The following is a 17,181-nucleotide window of genomic DNA, read 5'->3' on the forward strand; positions in this document are numbered from 1 at the left end:
AAAAAAACAAGAAAAGTAAGGAAGAAAGTGAAACAAGGTTTCTCGCGAGGTAGTAGAAGGTCGAGGAGCTTTTACGGCGGAACCAGGAGCGGAAAAGGGTGTGTCGCTGCGCGTGCCGGTATATACCCCCAAAAAGGGAGAAGAAGAGAAGGGAAAGAGAGAAAGAGATAGATATAGGGGCTAGCGCAAAGATGCAACGCGCACATCTATTGATTCTCTCTTACTAGCCGCGGTGAAGGTCTCCACTTCTTCGTGCGTGTGTCCTACTCGCTTTTCCCGCCACACGCACAAACGCAATTTGCGCGCGCACGCACGCACGTACGCACTCACGCAACGACATACAACACACTACACTACATTACACCACCACACGTGTGTACGTAGAGTATTTGTATATGTATGTGTGTGTATGTGTGTGTCCAAAAACTCGAGTATATCATCCATCTCTGTTTCTCTCTTATATTATTACTTCTATGTATTCTACTTTGGTCATATGCATAACACAAAAGCAAAATCCGACAGGCTCAAACTAAAAGAAGAATTAGAAATAGAAGAAGAAGAAGAAGTAGAAGAAGAAAAAAAAAGAGGAGAAGAAGAGAGCTCGAACTGGATTCTGCAACGTCCCTTCCGTGCATTCCTTTCCAACTGTGAACTTCCTCGCTTGCTTTCTTTTCTTGGCTGCATAAAGAATTAGAAGCAGAAGAAAGAAAAGAAAAGAAAAGAAAAGAAAAAAAAACAGATGGAGAGAAACGTTTATATCGTGTGCAAACGTTAGCACGAGAAATATTATTATGAATAACTTGTAATCACACTTATTCTATTTTTCTTCTCTCTATTTGCTGTATTATTGCAGTTTTTTTTTTTTTTTTTGAATTATATCGAAACATCGAACCTTACGAATGATCGTATTTCACCTTATCGATGAATTTCAAACGATTTTCTATCAAATAATTCGATATTTTCGTATACTACGATATTCATCATTAAACTTAACACTAATTCGTTATATTTAAATTTACATTACACGAAAATCGATCTATTTATGATCTCTATAACTATTAATCAACGTTTATGAAATAATGATGAGAAGATTAATTATTAATTGAATAAATGATTTGAAAATAGAAGAAAACACAACATAACAATTATTGTTACAAAAAATGTCCTTGTTATCTTACCAGGTGATGTTTCAATGCAATGACGATTCTAATTTCTTCTTCTTCTTCTTCTTCTTCTTATCCTTTTCTTAACAACAAATAAGTATACTTCGCACTGTGACACACACGATTCGCGTTTTGCTTTCAAAACTATAAGAAGATATTTATATGTATGGTCTCTCTTTCTTTATTAATTATGAAAAAAGAAAAAAAAGTCAAATAGAATTTTACCTTTTGAAATGGTGAAGAAAGATGCGTACAAAGAGATACCGTAATCTCTACTGACGAGTAGAAAGATGCAAACTCTGTGTTTGGTATGTATATGTCTCTCTAAAAGTCATTCGAGGAACGTGCACAAGGATATATATGTATGTATGTATGTATGTATGTACATATATATATATATATATATACATAACACGCATTTGGTATATAAATATACCAACGATGTTATATGTATTTACTATACACACCATATAACTCGCGTTTGTCGGAATGTCATCATCGTTAGATGTTAGAAGAACGGTCGAATCCTTAAATACAATTTTGAAGATTCAACGTTCGCGAAATGATAAACACAAGCTTTGTCATTCTAAGAAAGAAAAAAAAAATAGAGAGAGAGAGAGAGAGAACGAAGATGAGAAATAATTCTCATAATATTTCACTTAATCCTTATTTAATGATATTTATATTTCAATAAGAAATAAAAGATTCTATATACGAATTTCTACTATTTTTTTTTTTTTTTTTTTTGGTTGTTTCCTATCTCAATTCTACGAACATAACGCATAAATATCTCTATCCTTTCTTTCTTTCTCTTAATTTGTAAAATTAGAAGAAGAAGGAGAAAAAAAAACAAGAAAAAAATAACCGTGTAACGTTCGTAAATTCGAAATATTATTATCTCGTTGATACCATAGGATCATCTCACATGTGTTTTTCGCATTAGATTCTTAATTTTGAAACATTTCCAATTTACAACATATTGCGTTCGGTTATCTTTGACCTCGTCGCATGTTTTTTTTTTCTTTTTCTTTCTTTTTCTTTTTTCTTCGTTGCTTGGATCTTCTTTGTTTTGATTTTTGTTTAATACAAAACGAAATAATAACTAACAACATTTTGTCGAACGCCATTTGCATAGTTAAATCAAAAGGAAAGATAAAATTGTCATTAAAAAAAAAAAAAAAAAAAAAAAAAAAGTGCATTCTCCAATAAATATTTATGCGATATCATTCTTCTACGTTATTTTTGTTCATTTGAATATCTTACGTATTTTTTTTTTTTTTTTTTTTTTTTTTATTGAATAATCAATATAATATCTCTTTAACGAATATTTATTATATATTTTCAGAAAAAATTAATTTCAATAATATAAAATCATACGTGTGAAAATTTATTGCGGGAAAATAATTCAAACGTGTATCGTTGGTTACTAAGTGAATCAAAATGATGATTACCAAACACCGATCTAATCAAATGCACGTCCATTCTTTTTGTGTTCTCGATGAATCAATATGTGATTTAAAAAAAACATATTTTGTGATAAACAGGAAATGCATTGTTTCTAATAAATCTAAATAAATTAAAAATAATTCATTTGATTTACTGTTTTTATGATATATCGGTGCATAATTGTAAATTTTTCGTTCTTGGAATAGTACGTATGTGCATATATGTGCATATATATATTACAAATATTGATGACACGCGCTTTTACATCTATTACGTCAAAAGAATAATACAAGTGTCTATAAACACATATACATATTAAAAGTTTAGGAAGTAACGCGGGCTTGTTGCACTTTCGAATCTCGAAAGCGCGGATTTAGGTCGTAGGAAGTTACTCATCGATGACAGCCTACATTCTATGAACAACTGTCAAACGAAACAGACCGGCAAATATCAAAGGATAACAAAGTGGAAGGTACATTTAAAATTTGAACTATAAAATTGATAGAGAATACAAAATAATATCATATACATATATGCATGTATACACATATATAGATACATATAAATATATATATATATATTTATATATGAGTTAAATATAAAAGAGACTTACGAAAAGTTGGTGACACCTTCTTTCATTCGTCCTCCCACTTCTTCTCACGTAACCCTTTAGCTCCTTTTCTTTCACTCGAAATCTCGAGCTCACTACTTCTTAACCCTTTCACGACGTACCGCTACCCGTTGACAAGAAGAAACGTGGGAACGATGCATCGTAATAATTCTCCCTTTTCCCTCCTATCCTTTCTCTCACCCTTTCGCTAGACTATTTGTGTATCATTTATTTCTAAACGTCATAGAAAATGCGTCAAGCTCGAGGTTACATTTAAATCGAAACTTTTCTTTGATAACGCGTGACTTGTCGAAAATGAATTTTGACGGAGCGACTAATTCAATTCTTATCACCGTGTCCGTACGCTGCCAGCAGCGAGGGAAACTGAAAAACGACGGATCGGGAGCCTCGTGGACGCCCGTTGTCACATACGCCGAAAGAACAAGCATGTTTCTCTCCTTAAGAAGATTCGCAGCGCCACCTGGCGGAAGCGGGAAATACTACAATGTATAAAATCACTACTCGCGGATTTTTTTCTTTTTTTTATTTGCACACTCTTCCAAGGGAATTTGTTTATTATTAACAATTTTGGTTATATTTATTTCTCAATGAAATTAAACTGTTTGTAATACTTTACAGGTTTATATTTCATTTCTTTTTACCTATCGAATGTTACAATGAACGTTCGTTCCTCCAGCCGCAACTCACTCTCTTCAATTCTTCTTGTTGTAAGTATAGATATCTTAGCAAATTTATAAATAATATTAAATCGACGATTAATATGTGAACGGTCAATTTTCTCCATGTCTTCTTTTCTTTTCTTTTTTTTTATTATAGAGTTTGTACAACTTTAATATTATAAACGCACAGTGTGTGTTTTTGCTAATACACTCTTGGACATTTCATAATATACGAAATATCACTGTACGTATTTAATTAATCATTATTAATTAATTATCCTATTCTTAGGAAAAAGATTCAATATGCCGATTATTCTATTAAATATTTTCGATTTATTACTACACAGACCGTACCATCATTAACCGATAGTTACTACGTTTCCTTCGAAATTATATTCTGGAATCTCGAGATTTAAAGGAGCAGGACCCTTTCTGATTCTACCACTTGCATCATAATGAGAACCGTGACATGGACAATAATAACCACCAAATTCTCCAGCATTAGCAATAGGTATACAACCCAAATGCGTGCACACACCGATAACAATTAGCCATTCTGGTTTCTGCGTCCTATCGCTATCATGTTCAGGATGACGAAGAGAAGATACATCAACTGCAGCTTCTTTATTGATTTCGGCTTGTGTTCTAAGAGATGAATCATTTTAAAAACCGTCTATGTTTTATATGATCAACAAAAGACTTAAATAACATGTACAAATGTATCTATACAAGTGTGTCATACCTGTGCCTGATAAATACAGGCTTGCCACGCCATTTAAATGCTACATTCTTTCCTTCCGGTATTTCATCAAGCTTTACTTCAATCTTTGACATTGCCAATACATCAGCACCTGCACTCATCGTCATCACAAGATCGTAGACCATTGTTTTAGCGGTATAAACACCAGCTAAACCAGTAGCTGAAAATAAAATGAAATAATGTATAAATTATTCTATCATATATTCTAAATGAATAAAATGGTTATACCTGCTGTTAAGACATATGAAAATGATTTTCTCGAGGCAGCACTTTCACGACTATCTACATTTGGATCTTTAACTTCATCTCTGCGATATGCAGTAAAATCTGGAACTTTGATATCAGAGTGGGCTCCACGAGTCTGATGTATTTGTGTAGGAGCTGTAAAAGAAATCTAAATTTAATATATTTATAAATGTGTGTAAGAAACAGGAATCACATACAAACTGTGTAACAATAAAAACAACACTTTTTTTTTCATATTTCTTTCATTATCTAGAGAAATAAAACTATATATACAAGTTAATGTACAATACTGCAATGATTATATAATCATAAATGAAAAAGTTCAATTTACCAATGAAACTGAAAAATAATAATTAACGTTTAGAAGAAATGTATGAGAACCTACCTGAAATACTTGAGCTCACTCTAACAACTCCAGAAATAATGTTCTGTTGTAAAGTTTCATTAACCATAGGTGTGACGGGAGTTATGACGACAATTGCTGGTCTTTGAACTTTATTAGTTGGCGTTACCGATCTTACTCCATTTGAAACAACTGTCACCGTTGACTTCAAATACGGTGAAATATTTGCAGATCTCGCGATCACATTCATTTTTTAACACGAAGACAATTCACTTAAATGAACAGTCAAGTACGTTGCAGAATGCGAGAAGACTGTCGGAGCTAGCCTAAAGAGACAGATGGCGCTGTCATCTGCCAATAGTATGATCTAAAAGTAGACATTATATAAAATCACTTATTTCGTTTTTTTTTTTAAATATTTTTTAAACAATATTATTTATCTATAATAATTCTTTGTGTTTTTTTTGTCATTGAAATAAAATCTCATTAAGCTTTATTTTTTATATATAAAATACAAAAATAAATTATTATTATTATAGATGGCTGATTGTTTGATTTACGAACACGACTAACTTTATTGTACATGAATAAAAAGATTATTGCATTTTATTGCACAAAATTTGTTATCTACAAGTAAAATCTCATAATAATATCTTTGTGCAATTGTTTCGAGTAATCTATTTAAAGCAGATGATAGATAGTATTTCTTTCTATTTCATCATCTTTAATTTAAAGCAAGTGAAATAGAATTTAGTGTTCTTTTTTCTCGTAATTGTTGTCATTGTCATAGTCAAATGAAAAACTAGATTATATATTAATCGACTGATAGTAAGATAGATTCTTGCCTTACCGACTGTAAACCAAATATTTTATCAATCATGTATATTTTCAAAACTAACTATTAATTACATCTTTTTATTATTATTGTATATTTTATGACAATGAACTATGATATTAATTTTAAAAAATATTATTTTCTTGAGACTAATTTATGCATAAAAGTAATGATTTTTTTTTTAAATTAAAAAAGTATGTATGAAAGATTTGGAATTTCATCTTTGAAATGAGATACTGTTCATTAAAATCATTGAAGAATTGTATTTGTATCATCAACAAAAATGTTGTTCAAACATTTCTATACCTGGATGATTTACATAATCCTTATTATTATTAAAATCAGAAAAAAAATATTAATATAAGAATTAATTATATAAACAATATACTGTTTTGGTGCATTCTATGAATAATTATTATAATTGATATTATAATACAACATTTAAATATTCGAGCATTATAATATTTGTAAAGTAATGAGAAAAACAAAAGATTTACTTAATTTCGTAATATTTTTATTACTTAAGTGAATAAAAATTTGTTAATTAATGTCTACTCTAATCATTGCAAGTAAATCTGTCGCTATCTACCGGATTATAACCAACAATCAAAGGTGTCGGAAAACGCCGAACATGGCGGTCGCAGCAACGAATTCGTTTGATACCTGGTTAAGCACAAAATTACAAGAATTAAATACCGACGAGGGTGTCTTCGGATCTTACATTAAAGGAATATTGGAAGGGGATGAAACGGAGGATGAAAAAGTCGAGGCGCTTGAAAGCATACTTGCGGGCATAACGGTGAGGACGACACGGATTGTAAGGTTAGAATGTGCTTGGTGTTAGTAGATGAGAAAAGTTAGCCGGTCAAAAATAGCAGAAGCTATTTTCTTTTTTTTTTCAATATGGCATGGCTTATAGGCATGTATATATATATTCTTTACAAAATTATTAACACACAAATTTTTAGTTTTATATGACAAAATGATATTCTTAGTATAATGCTGTGAGAATATTTCTTATATTGTTTATTCTTTAATGCATTAGAAATAACATTTATATATATATATATGTATATTTCTTTTTACACATTTTATGTGAGAGTACATATGTATATGTGATAATTACGCACGCTCATAGAATGAAATAATAAAATGTTATTGATCCAATTTGAACTAAATGTTATTATTTATGAGTAATAAGAGAATACAAATTTATAAATCTTTTCTTTTTTTGTTTTTTGTTTATAGGAAGATAATATAAGCAAGCATGTAACTGAAATTCTAAGTGCTTGGGCAGAATGGTTACCAAAAGAGACAGTTACCAGTCCTAATGTTCCAGCTGAAGATGTCGATGTCAGATTGGCACGTATGTTGGAGTCGCAGAGTCTTCCAACTACAACTCAAAAAAGTTATACGGAAGAAGAAAGACGAATACGCGAAGCAATATTAGCACAGTACAGTCAAATGTCCGATGAAGAGGATAGCGAGGGTGACGGGGAAGAGGAAGGTGCTGGTGGTGGTAAAGAAATTGGTATTGAGAAGAATTTGAATGCTGCTAATATAGTGCAACAATTAAAGGAAAGGAGAGAAAAAGCAAAATTAGAAAGTCAAAAAAAGAAAGAGAAAGATAAGGAAGATAGGTAAAGTTTTTTTCTTTTTTCTTTTTTTTTCTCAACTTTTGTATATTCCTTTATGCAATTGTGCAACAATGAAGTATAATTAATTAATTGTTTACAATTACAGAGAGAAACAGAAGCAATTGAAAGATGAGAAGAAAGAAAAGCGCAAGACACAGAAGGGTGAGAGAAGAAGGTAGCACCGTTGTGAAGGAATCGTATTATATCTCTTTCTCATTTTTAAATAACTGAATTTTCTCCATTTACAAGCTGATTTACTTATCTATATATATATTATTTTTGCATGCAAAAATTTCTCATTCATTAATTAATAATATCTCTCGTTTAGTATTATCGTAAAGATTTGATAATCTATCTGATGCTTCTTCGTTAAAATAATACGTACTTCAATTATTTTGTTTTCTACGGTATAACTGTAAATCTTCTCTTGACTTTTTGATTTTATTAATCTATTCTATCTGTCCGTTGTATAATCTCTCTATTTGTCTTTTTTTTTTTTTTATATATTTCCATGTTGTTTCTTTTTTTTTCTTTTTTCTTTCAACGTCGTCGTTCGTCGTAATTTCGTAATCTGGATTAAAAGTTTATATTCGAGCAATATTTGATAATTTTGTTAATTCTTATTAGTTACAATATATATATATATATATACGTATATATATATATATATTTACCAGCTTGGTATATCGTTTTTATTTTTCTCTAATTAAAATGAATCACGATATTTAATATACTGATATGTTAAATAAAATGTTTTAATTGCTATAGAGAAAAAATTCATTTTTCAATGATATATTATATCTATTTGAAATCATTACCAAATAATTGGGACCAAAATAATAATTGATTCCTCCTCCGTTCGCTATAATTTTCTTTATTAGTATATATTTACACACAAGATACTAAGTCGAAACCGAGTCATCTTGGTATTGCATTAATAATGAAAGACAAACGCAGTAAGATAAGAACAAACGAACAAATGATACAAAAGATGATGATGCTTCAGTATCGTATCATTACATATATATATACTTTTTATTATTTTATACTAATAATGTCATTATCATAATCGTTTATCGTTAGCAATTCTCTCTTTGTTTTGCTATAATTAAAGATTGCAGGCATAAATTGACGATTTCGCGTTCTGTTGCTGCAAATGACGGTTTTTTACGCTTAACACAAGGTGTATGTATACCCGTCTGTTTGTTTTAACGCGAAAATTACACATCATCATCATCATAATCATCATCATCATCATCGTGCAATCGTTTCATTACAACTCTCTTTCTCTTTCTTTCTCTCTCTCTCTTCTTATCTTTCTTTCTTCGTCACACGAACGAGAAAGATAGAGAGAAAAAGAAGGGTGGTTGATTATTGATCAACGAGTCGTCGACAAATATGGAGAATGAAAGACAACCTCCCAATAAAAATAACTTGACATCCACAAGAAAGAAAAACAGACAGAGAAAGAGAGATAGATAGATACATAGAGAGAGAGAGAGAGAGAGAGAGAGAGAGAGAGAGAGAGACAAACGATTCGTAATCCTTCCTTTTAATTTCTCTTCGTCATTTTCGTCTTTGAGGATTGGACGAACATATTTTTCATTTATTCGAAAGTTCAAAGACGGAACACAATTCGTAATTAATCGGATACGATATTTATTTAATCTACGCGACGCGCATTTGATTTCTAATAAAAGGATCAGAGATGTGAAATAAGCTTCGTTAAATACGCGCAAATTCAAAATGGCGTATAACTACCACCTATGATTGTCCATCTACACTCGGCGATGCGCTACTATTCTAATAAATATGTAAAATGTGTGAAATGATAGATGTTGATGTTTTCACAATGCCGTCGCGCATTTATACGTATTTTTTCTTTTAAGAAGAGAATCGATGTAGAAAAAGAGAGAAAAAGAGAAAGAGAGAAGGATCAAAAGAAAGAGAAAGAGAGAGAGAGAGAGATCGAAATTGGAAGGAAATTGAGTCTCATCTAGTAATTTTTTATTCACCAGACGATTGATCGTTCTTCCATATTTTCTTTTCTCATTTATCTATTTTTTTTCTTCTTCTTCTTTTATGTTATCTTTAAAACGCATCATGCGTTACAAGTTATACTAATTAATTTTAATGTCGATAAATCTATACACGTTGGGGCTGTTAAACTCGTTAAATTACTTTTACAATCTGATGTTTTTATTTTTTTTAATTTTATTTTCTTCCTATTCTTCTTCTTCTTCTTCTTCTTCTTCTTTTTAGATATATACGCTACTAGTAGTAGTAGAACCTTTTACACACACGCATGCACACTACTTCTCGCACGCTCTGGAGGGTTTTCATTTTTCTTTTTCTTTTTTTAATTCCTTTTAGAGACAATTTTTTTTTTTTTATTACATACTCATTCGTTAAAAAATCATCTCCATCATGTGTTCATTCTCTCACTTTTTTTTTTCTAAAACTCTGATCACAAAATGTCCAGGACTAGACTGCAATCTGAAAAGCTTTTTGCGTACGCCATTTTAATTCTTTTTACGCGTATCGATATATAAGTATTTTGAAGTATTTATTTTGATCTTAAAAATCCAATGTTGATTGGATAAAAAAAAAGAAAAAAAGATGGAGTTTATACTCCTCTCTCTTTTTTTCTCTTTTTTTCCCCCCACCCACTCTCCCTCCCTCTTTCCCGCCCCCTACTTTCTTTTTCTCTTTTTCTTTCGTGTATGAAATTGGGATCGATATTTTATCGGTCTTTATCATCGAATTCATTTTTTCATAAATCCTTTTTTCTTTTTTTTCTTTTTGTATCTACTACGCACGGATATACACGTTTGACTGTGTGCGAATGCGTTTTTCTTCGACTTAAAAGATTAAATACAACAGTATCACCTATACACATACAATTTGATCCCGCTGTATATAATAATGAACACAACTAAAAACTTAGGGCTGTACAATTAAACAGTATTCTTTATTTTTTTTTTCCTTTTTTTTTTTTTTTTATTTCCTTACTTTTTTTTCTCCCTCATCTTCTTCTTCTTCTTCTTCTTCTTCTTCATTTCTTTTTCTTTTTCTTTTTATTTTGTTCTCTCTCTTGTTTAGGGTACCTCCCCCGAGTTTTTATGGGGTTGTTATAATTACTTCTTAATGCGCTATTTATATATCTACGTTTGTTTAATTACTATATTTAACTCGTTTTTTATTATTATTATTATTATTTTTTTCTTTTTTTATTTTATTATTTGTTTGCGTGTGATTTATTATCTTAATACATACTCGTATATAATATGTATATGCAAAGTAAATACGCGTACAAGTGTGTATATGTATATAATAAATATATATATATCTATAGATACATATATATTATTATATATACACACGTACACGTAAATATGATTCATTCTTTCAATCTTTTTCTTTCTCTCTTTCTTTCGGTCTTCTTTATTCTCTCTCTTTCTCTCTTTCATGCATTCTCACACATGCATCACATACATTCTACTTTCATGCAACCATATTTATTCATACATATTACTCTAAAACGTTATTTTATTATACACAGTTTTGATATCTCCTTCACTGTATATTATACTCGGTTTCTTAATTTCTTTTTTTTTTTTTGTTTTTCTTTATTTTTTTCTTTAATTTCTATCTCGATTTTTTTCTTATATAATTCACTACACGAACGTTAAAACTTACAACTTATCCCCCCCCATTCTCCCCCTTCTTCTCCTCCCGCTCCCCTCTCCAACTCCTCTCTTTTTCGTTCGAGTTCATCGAACTCACCATCCCCTTTTCATTCTCGCGAAAAGATGATAACTCTCGTTAATTTCTGTATTTTTTTTTTCTGACCAATCCCCCACCCCCGGTTTATTTCATTCCCTTTTTCTCGTTTAGATATCTCGCATACGGAAAAATTTGAAGAACGGCTGCGATAGAATTTAATTAGAAAGAACAAAGAATATTAATTAGGCGTGATAATAGACAGCAACACGATAAACAATGTCTGACAATGTTGTTATTGTTGTTGTTGTTGTTGTTGTTTCTCTTCCCAAATATGCAAGTATATTAATATTTCCCTATGTATCATCGACGTTAATAATTTAATTTTGTTTTTTGTTTTTCTATTAAAAAAAAAAAAAAAAAAAAAAAAAAATAGAGACTATATTTCAATTGTTTTCTATTTTTATTTATTTTTATTTTTTTTATTTTCAACGAACGCGATTATTTTTGAAAAGACATTTAAAGTGTGTATTAGAAAAAAAAAGGAGATTATAAATATTTAGTGTCGTTGATTAGAAATTTAATTATGAATAAAGTAAAGAATTGTGACCTTGATTAGGGTACAAAAAAGAAATGAATATTATAATAAGTTATAATCTAAAAATTGGAATCTTCTAATTGGTGACCCCTACAAAAAACACGATTTAAGAGAATCTTAAAAGATCCGCGAACGCGTCGTCTTGTGTTGTGTGTTGTTACATGTATGTATAATATGTAATATGTAATATGTAATATGTAATATGTAATATGTATAAATACGTAATGAGAGAGAACGACGCTAGATTGTTGGATGAGAAATTGTATACAATCGGTCAGTCTTGTCGCAAGTACTTTTTGTTGTTTATTTTTTTATTTTTTTTATTTTTTTTTTATTTTTAAACATTTAACACCGTACGCGAGTTTTTTTTCTTTCTTTTTTTATTGTTACGATTCACTTACTCATCTATATTTTTATTTTTTTTTTAAATTTTTATTTTTGTCTCTTCTCATTCAAATGGACACTCGAACAAGATATTATTATATGGTGGTCCACGATAAATTTAATAAACTAATGATCATCTCAGTCGTGAAAGAATATTTTATTACGCGAATTGAATCGTTCATTTAATGTCTAATACATTTACCCCTTTCCCACTACCCCTATTTAAAGCCGATAAAAGGGGTTGTTATTATTAGGAATGATAGATCAAATGGGGAAAAGCTCAATTGAAAAATTGGTAAATCAAATATATATATATATATATATATCTAATTTATGAATCGTTTTTCTAACGCGTTGTGAGATTTTTAATGAAGCTTAATTTTTTTTTCTATAAGCCCTCTCTTTATAAATTGGACCAAGTTTATAATTGGTCTGATTATAAAAAATCTATAAGAATTATGAAAGTGAGAGGTGGAGACAACGTGGACGATTCAATGACAGATGATTGATCTATTTTCTTTTTTTTTTTTTTTACGTACTAATTAATATCTAAACACGATCAAATTAAATAGAAAAGAAAAAAAAAACATTGATACGAAATAATACAAGGAAGAGAAATTTTCGATTTTCTACAAGTCTCGATTGAATTGACCCAAATTTTGTTCTTTTTGCCAATTATATAACTATATATATATATATATATATATAACTAACAATCTTTCGTGATTCTTACGATATTTTTTTTATTAAAATCGTCTTGAATCATCTAAAGATAGAAATTCAAATTCAAAATTTCTCCTTCCGCGTTCTTAAAAGACATGTGTGTGTGTGTGTGTGTTCCCTGGATATTTTTCACATTGATGTTTTTTTTTCTTTTTTTTTTTAATACGCCAACATTTGAAACAATTGGAACGTCGATGATGAATAATAATCTCGGTGAATTAAATTTTACGATCTATGAAATAATGATATATATATGTATATGTATATGTATATGTATATATCGCTTTTTACATAAAGATATTGGTGTAATTTAACGTGTGACTGGATAATATCGTAATCGTACGAATAATGATAATAATAATAATATAATAATAATAATAATAATAATAATACATAATATTAATATTAATTGTAATAAAAGTAAAGGATAGTAGTGATGATGATGATAATAATATTATTAATAATAATAATAATAATAATAGTAATAATAATAACAATAATAATAATAATAAAAAAAGAAGCATTATTATCGATATATAAAGACGAATTTCATATGATGTGGAAATTTTGAATGAAATTGGCATTTTACGTATTCGATTACGCAAGCAAATCGCATGTTGCTGCTGTTGCTGCTGTTATACTCAGGAATATAATATCGCAGACTTAATTAAAAGCTGTACAATCCTACAAGATAATGTTTAAAATCTTCATCAATGTTAAATCACACCTTTCTCTTTCTCTCTTTCTCTCTTCTCTCTTTCTTTCTTTCTTTCTAAACTTTCACACATTAATCATGTAATTAATAATCTTGTAGCGATATTTTGTTAATTTTTTTTCTTCTTCTTCTCCTTCTTCTTCTTCTTCTTCTTTTTTTTTTCTCTTCTCTTTTTGCAATACTCATTAGAAAGAAAAAAAAAACATTAGTGTGTATTAATATTAATGAAATTATTAACGCGATCGTTATTAATTCTTAATACCAGAGATCTAAATAAGACAGTGGTAGTTTAATATCACAATAAGACTACTACACAGGCCTCGCGAAACTGGGGCACAACTTCGTTTCTGTTTTTATCATTTATTTTATACTTTATAACTTTACTTTTATTTTATTTTTTTTTTTATTTTATTTTTCTTTATTTTTAACTTTAACTTTAACTTTTTCTTCAAAGGATTGCTGCTCCTTCTTGCAAAATTCTCATTTTATTATTATTGAATCGAGATTTTTTTTTTCTTGTCTCTTTTTTTTTCTTTTTTTTTTTCTCAGCCGTTTGATAACCGTGCGAGAAAAAAAAAACATATCTCATCTCAGATCTTCTCTCATCAACGTGACGATGAAAAAATAAATTAATAAACAAAAAAAGGAGTCGATAAATATTTTTTCAAAAAATGTGTCTCGAATAACACATTTTCTCCCACCCCTTTTTCTATCTTTTTTTTTTTTTTTTCATCGTCATCGTTGCTAAACAATTATTATTCTACTATAAGTAATGAACGAAAGAAAGAAAGAAAAAAAAAATATAAATCCATTCGACACACTACACGGACGATATTCATTAAATTATAATAGAGAATATTATTATTATTATTATTTTTTTTTCTTTTTAAGCCTCGCCCATTTTACTGCGATGACTTAAAAATCAAAAACAATAATTAATTAGATATATATATATATCTCGTTAAAAGATTATCGATTTAAACGCGACAATTATTCAGATTATTTATTGTAAAGTTTTTTTTTTTTTTTTTTTGTCAATGATTGTTTGTGTCGCGTAAATTTTTTTGATCATCGACGAAATTCCATTCTTTTTCTCTCTCTCTTTCTCTCTCTTTCTCTCTCTTTTTCATTTTATGTTATACATATTCGAGAACAAAAACACATATTTGATTCACACACACAATATACACACGGAATAATTTTCTTCACGATTTTTATTACGATCCTTCCCCCTCTCCCTCCTCAACCACGAGATGGTTTTGTCAGAAATTTGTCGTTCGATTGAAATATTTTGATTCTTTTTGAAAAATTTACTGGACACGATTGTGGATGGGGGTTTAAGGGGGTTGATTAACACGGCTTGTTTTTTTTCCATTAAAAGAAAAAAAGCATCAAGATTTTTCTAAAACTCAATTGATTAACTTTTTACCCCCCATTATTTTAATTGAAAGGTTTCATCAATCATGTGTTTTTTCATTCAACCAAATCAAAAAGTTTTCGAGGACACGTGCAATTTCGATTTCAACCTTGTAGTTTGAAATTAGAGGGAGGAGTAAGAGTTGAATTGAATTGGGTTGGGTCTGGGGGTTGGGGGGTTGGGAGAGAGGCTGAGAATTAAATCGATAATATCTTCTAAAGCCCTTTTGGCATCGAGAGAGAACGTGTCAAGCGTTTTACTACACGGGGCTAGCCATTTCTAAGCGCATCATCAACATCATCATCATCATCATGTGCTGCTACTTGTTGTTGTTTCGTTCTCATCACGTATTTTCTTTTTTTTCTCTCTCTCTCTCTCTCTCTCACATTTCTATTATATTTTTCTACGACAACGTGTGTTTGATTTCATTATCGAAAACGAATTGTTCATAGAAAATTGAAAAGCGTACTTTTTCTTTTTGTCTCTTTAAAATCGAGAAAAAAAACAAAAACAAAGAATCTTTCCACTCGTGATATTTAATCGATTTTATTAACACGCCGTTCGTTGTTATATATAGGGGGCGTGTTTTTTTTTTTTTTTTTTTAATGAGATCATACCTCTCGCTTTTTTGAGTCGTTAAAAATTTTTAACAACTTTTAGAATTGAACAACAACAATTCTTTTAATAATAAATTGACCTGGGGCGACGTACGCACTTTTCGAATCGATTTCTTCGTTATTAGCTTGCACAAAAACAAATTGACTATCAACACTCTATTGAGTAACATTCTATTCGATTATATATATATATCAATAAAGCTTCTTCTTTTTATTAATCCTTCTATTATTATTCCGTGTACGCTATCCGGAAGAATGGTTGTTGCATTTTCTTAAATTCCAAAAAATAAGATCACACAGCTGATATAATATAGAAGCTAATATAAAATATAATCTAGGCAGCAGTTTATTATATCGATCAACACAGAACAAAAATGATCGATTCCTCCAGAAAATCTTCCGATCTAAAAAAAAAAAAAAAAAACAAAAAGAGAGGAAAAAAGGAATATATATATAACGGCAGAGAACGAGAACGAGAAATGAACTCGAAGTTTAGAGAGAGACGTTTAAAAGTGGCTAGCATAAACCCGACTTCACAATATCGGTGGTAGGAAGGTTCCTGAATCGTCGAGATTAGGGTCCAGGCTGGATACAATGTCACCGGTAGATGCGTGCCTTGACGTAGTTGTTGTTTGTACGCTACTTGTTGCCAATGCGTGACTACTAGCGCTACCATTTAATTTGCTTTTAACGACGAGACTGCTGCTGCTACTCTTGGAATTGTCCGTTGCACCAGCACCCCCGCCACCACCACCGCCACTGCTGCTACTCTTAGAATTCTCCGATCCGCCTACCCTCTTCATGTGTTTATCGTGCTTGAGGTAGAGAGCGAGAAGACTGTAGGGCGCGTATTCCATGTTTGAAGGTAACTGCAACGATTCGCTAACCGTCAGACGTGTTACAGTTTGGGCGTGAGATGATTGTGTCGTTTCGACTACAGCTGCCGTAGTAGAAGAAGTAGTAGTAGTAGGGTTGCTGTTGTTACCGTTGTTACCGTTGTTCGCCGTGTTGTTCACCGTTGTTGTTGACGATGTCATCGTAGACGAAGAAGACGACGAGGAGGAACTCGCGTTAACCAATGAAGAACTCAACCACTCGTGACGTACTGCTTCTTCCGGGGTCATTCGTTTCTTCGGATCCCACCTAAAATTTGATTTACAATTATATCTATATTTTGTTTATTTATACATTTATTTTTAATCATCAATAACGTTATGATCGTATTACGTTACAGATTAACCCTTTGAGTGCTGAATACTTTTTTAAACTATCATCAATCAATTA

The 17,181-nt window shown here is 30.3% G+C and overlaps 4 protein-coding genes and 1 long non-coding RNA gene across 6 annotated transcripts in view; 2 read left to right on the forward strand and 3 right to left on the reverse strand.

Moving 5' to 3' along the window:
• The window catches only part of chinmo (Chronologically inappropriate morphogenesis), a 96,065-nt gene extending 92,464 nt beyond the window's left edge, over positions 1-3,601 (reverse strand). The window contains exon 1 of the mRNA XM_089173001.1: positions 3,223-3,601. The gene's annotated coding sequence lies outside the window, so the exon portion shown is untranslated. The remainder of the gene's footprint in view (positions 1-3,222) is intronic.
• LOC149032447 (uncharacterized) lies at positions 2,462-4,053 on the forward strand. The gene is made up of 2 exons (XR_016176717.1): positions 2,462-3,081; positions 3,595-4,053. It is a non-coding gene; the product is annotated as an uncharacterized LOC149032447 (long non-coding RNA).
• On the reverse strand, positions 4,031-5,583 carry RFeSP (Rieske iron-sulfur protein). The gene is made up of 4 exons (XM_015331140.2): positions 5,291-5,583; positions 4,888-5,040; positions 4,642-4,819; positions 4,031-4,544 (listed from the first exon to the last, which is right to left on the reverse strand). The coding sequence occupies exons 1-4, from the start codon at positions 5,496-5,498 to the stop codon at positions 4,259-4,261; spliced, it is 825 nt and encodes a 274-aa protein (XP_015186626.1). The 5' UTR covers positions 5,499-5,583; the 3' UTR covers positions 4,031-4,258.
• Positions 5,584-6,615: 1,032 nt separating this feature from the next.
• Positions 6,616-11,876, forward strand: LOC107071810 (coiled-coil domain-containing protein 43). Its single transcript, XM_015331130.2, has 3 exons — positions 6,616-6,882; positions 7,332-7,723; positions 7,827-11,876. The coding sequence occupies exons 1-3, from the start codon at positions 6,631-6,633 to the stop codon at positions 7,897-7,899; spliced, it is 717 nt and encodes a 238-aa protein (XP_015186616.2). The 5' UTR covers positions 6,616-6,630; the 3' UTR covers positions 7,900-11,876.
• The window catches only part of LOC107071816 (uncharacterized), a 199,238-nt gene continuing 190,635 nt past the window's right edge, over positions 8,579-17,181 (reverse strand). Inside the window, exons 11-12 of one of the 2 annotated variants that reach the window (XM_089173004.1) lie at positions 16,883-17,040; positions 16,566-16,766 (exon numbers count right to left, since the gene is read on the reverse strand). In XM_089173004.1, the coding sequence (XP_089029130.1) occupies positions 16,705-16,766; positions 16,883-17,040 (220 nt within the window). In that variant the 3' untranslated portion in view covers positions 16,566-16,704. Of the gene's footprint in view, positions 17,041-17,181 lie in introns of both variants that reach the window. The other variant, XM_089173003.1, reaches the window with a different exon arrangement.

This window comes from Polistes dominula, unplaced genomic scaffold (genome assembly GCF_049000335.1).
Source record: "Polistes dominula isolate Pdom_NZ unplaced genomic scaffold, Pdom_raw_medaka contig_22, whole genome shotgun sequence".
NCBI classification, from domain to species: domain Eukaryota; kingdom Metazoa; phylum Arthropoda; class Insecta; order Hymenoptera; family Vespidae; genus Polistes; species Polistes dominula.

Excerpts from the sequence above, each read along its gene's own strand:
- RFeSP (XM_015331140.2), bottom strand. The coding sequence starts at position 5,498 with ATGAATGTGATCGCGAGATCTGCAAATATTTCACCGTATTTGAAGTCA. Across the intron at positions 4,820-4,887 it reads TTCATATGTCTTAACAGCAG|CTACTGGTTTAGCTGGTGTT; the intron begins GTATAACCATTT and ends TTTTATTTTCAG. Across the intron at positions 4,545-4,641 it reads CCTGTATTTATCAGGCACAG|AACACAAGCCGAAATCAATA; the intron begins GTATGACACACT and ends TTCATCTCTTAG.
- LOC107071810 (XM_015331130.2), top strand. The coding sequence starts at position 6,631 with ATGTCTACTCTAATCATTGCAAGTAAATCTGTCGCTATCTACCGGATT. Across the intron at positions 6,883-7,331 it reads GCATACTTGCGGGCATAACG|GAAGATAATATAAGCAAGCA; the intron begins GTGAGGACGACA and ends TTTTGTTTATAG. Across the intron at positions 7,724-7,826 it reads GAGAAAGATAAGGAAGATAG|AGAGAAACAGAAGCAATTGA; the intron begins GTAAAGTTTTTT and ends TTACAATTACAG.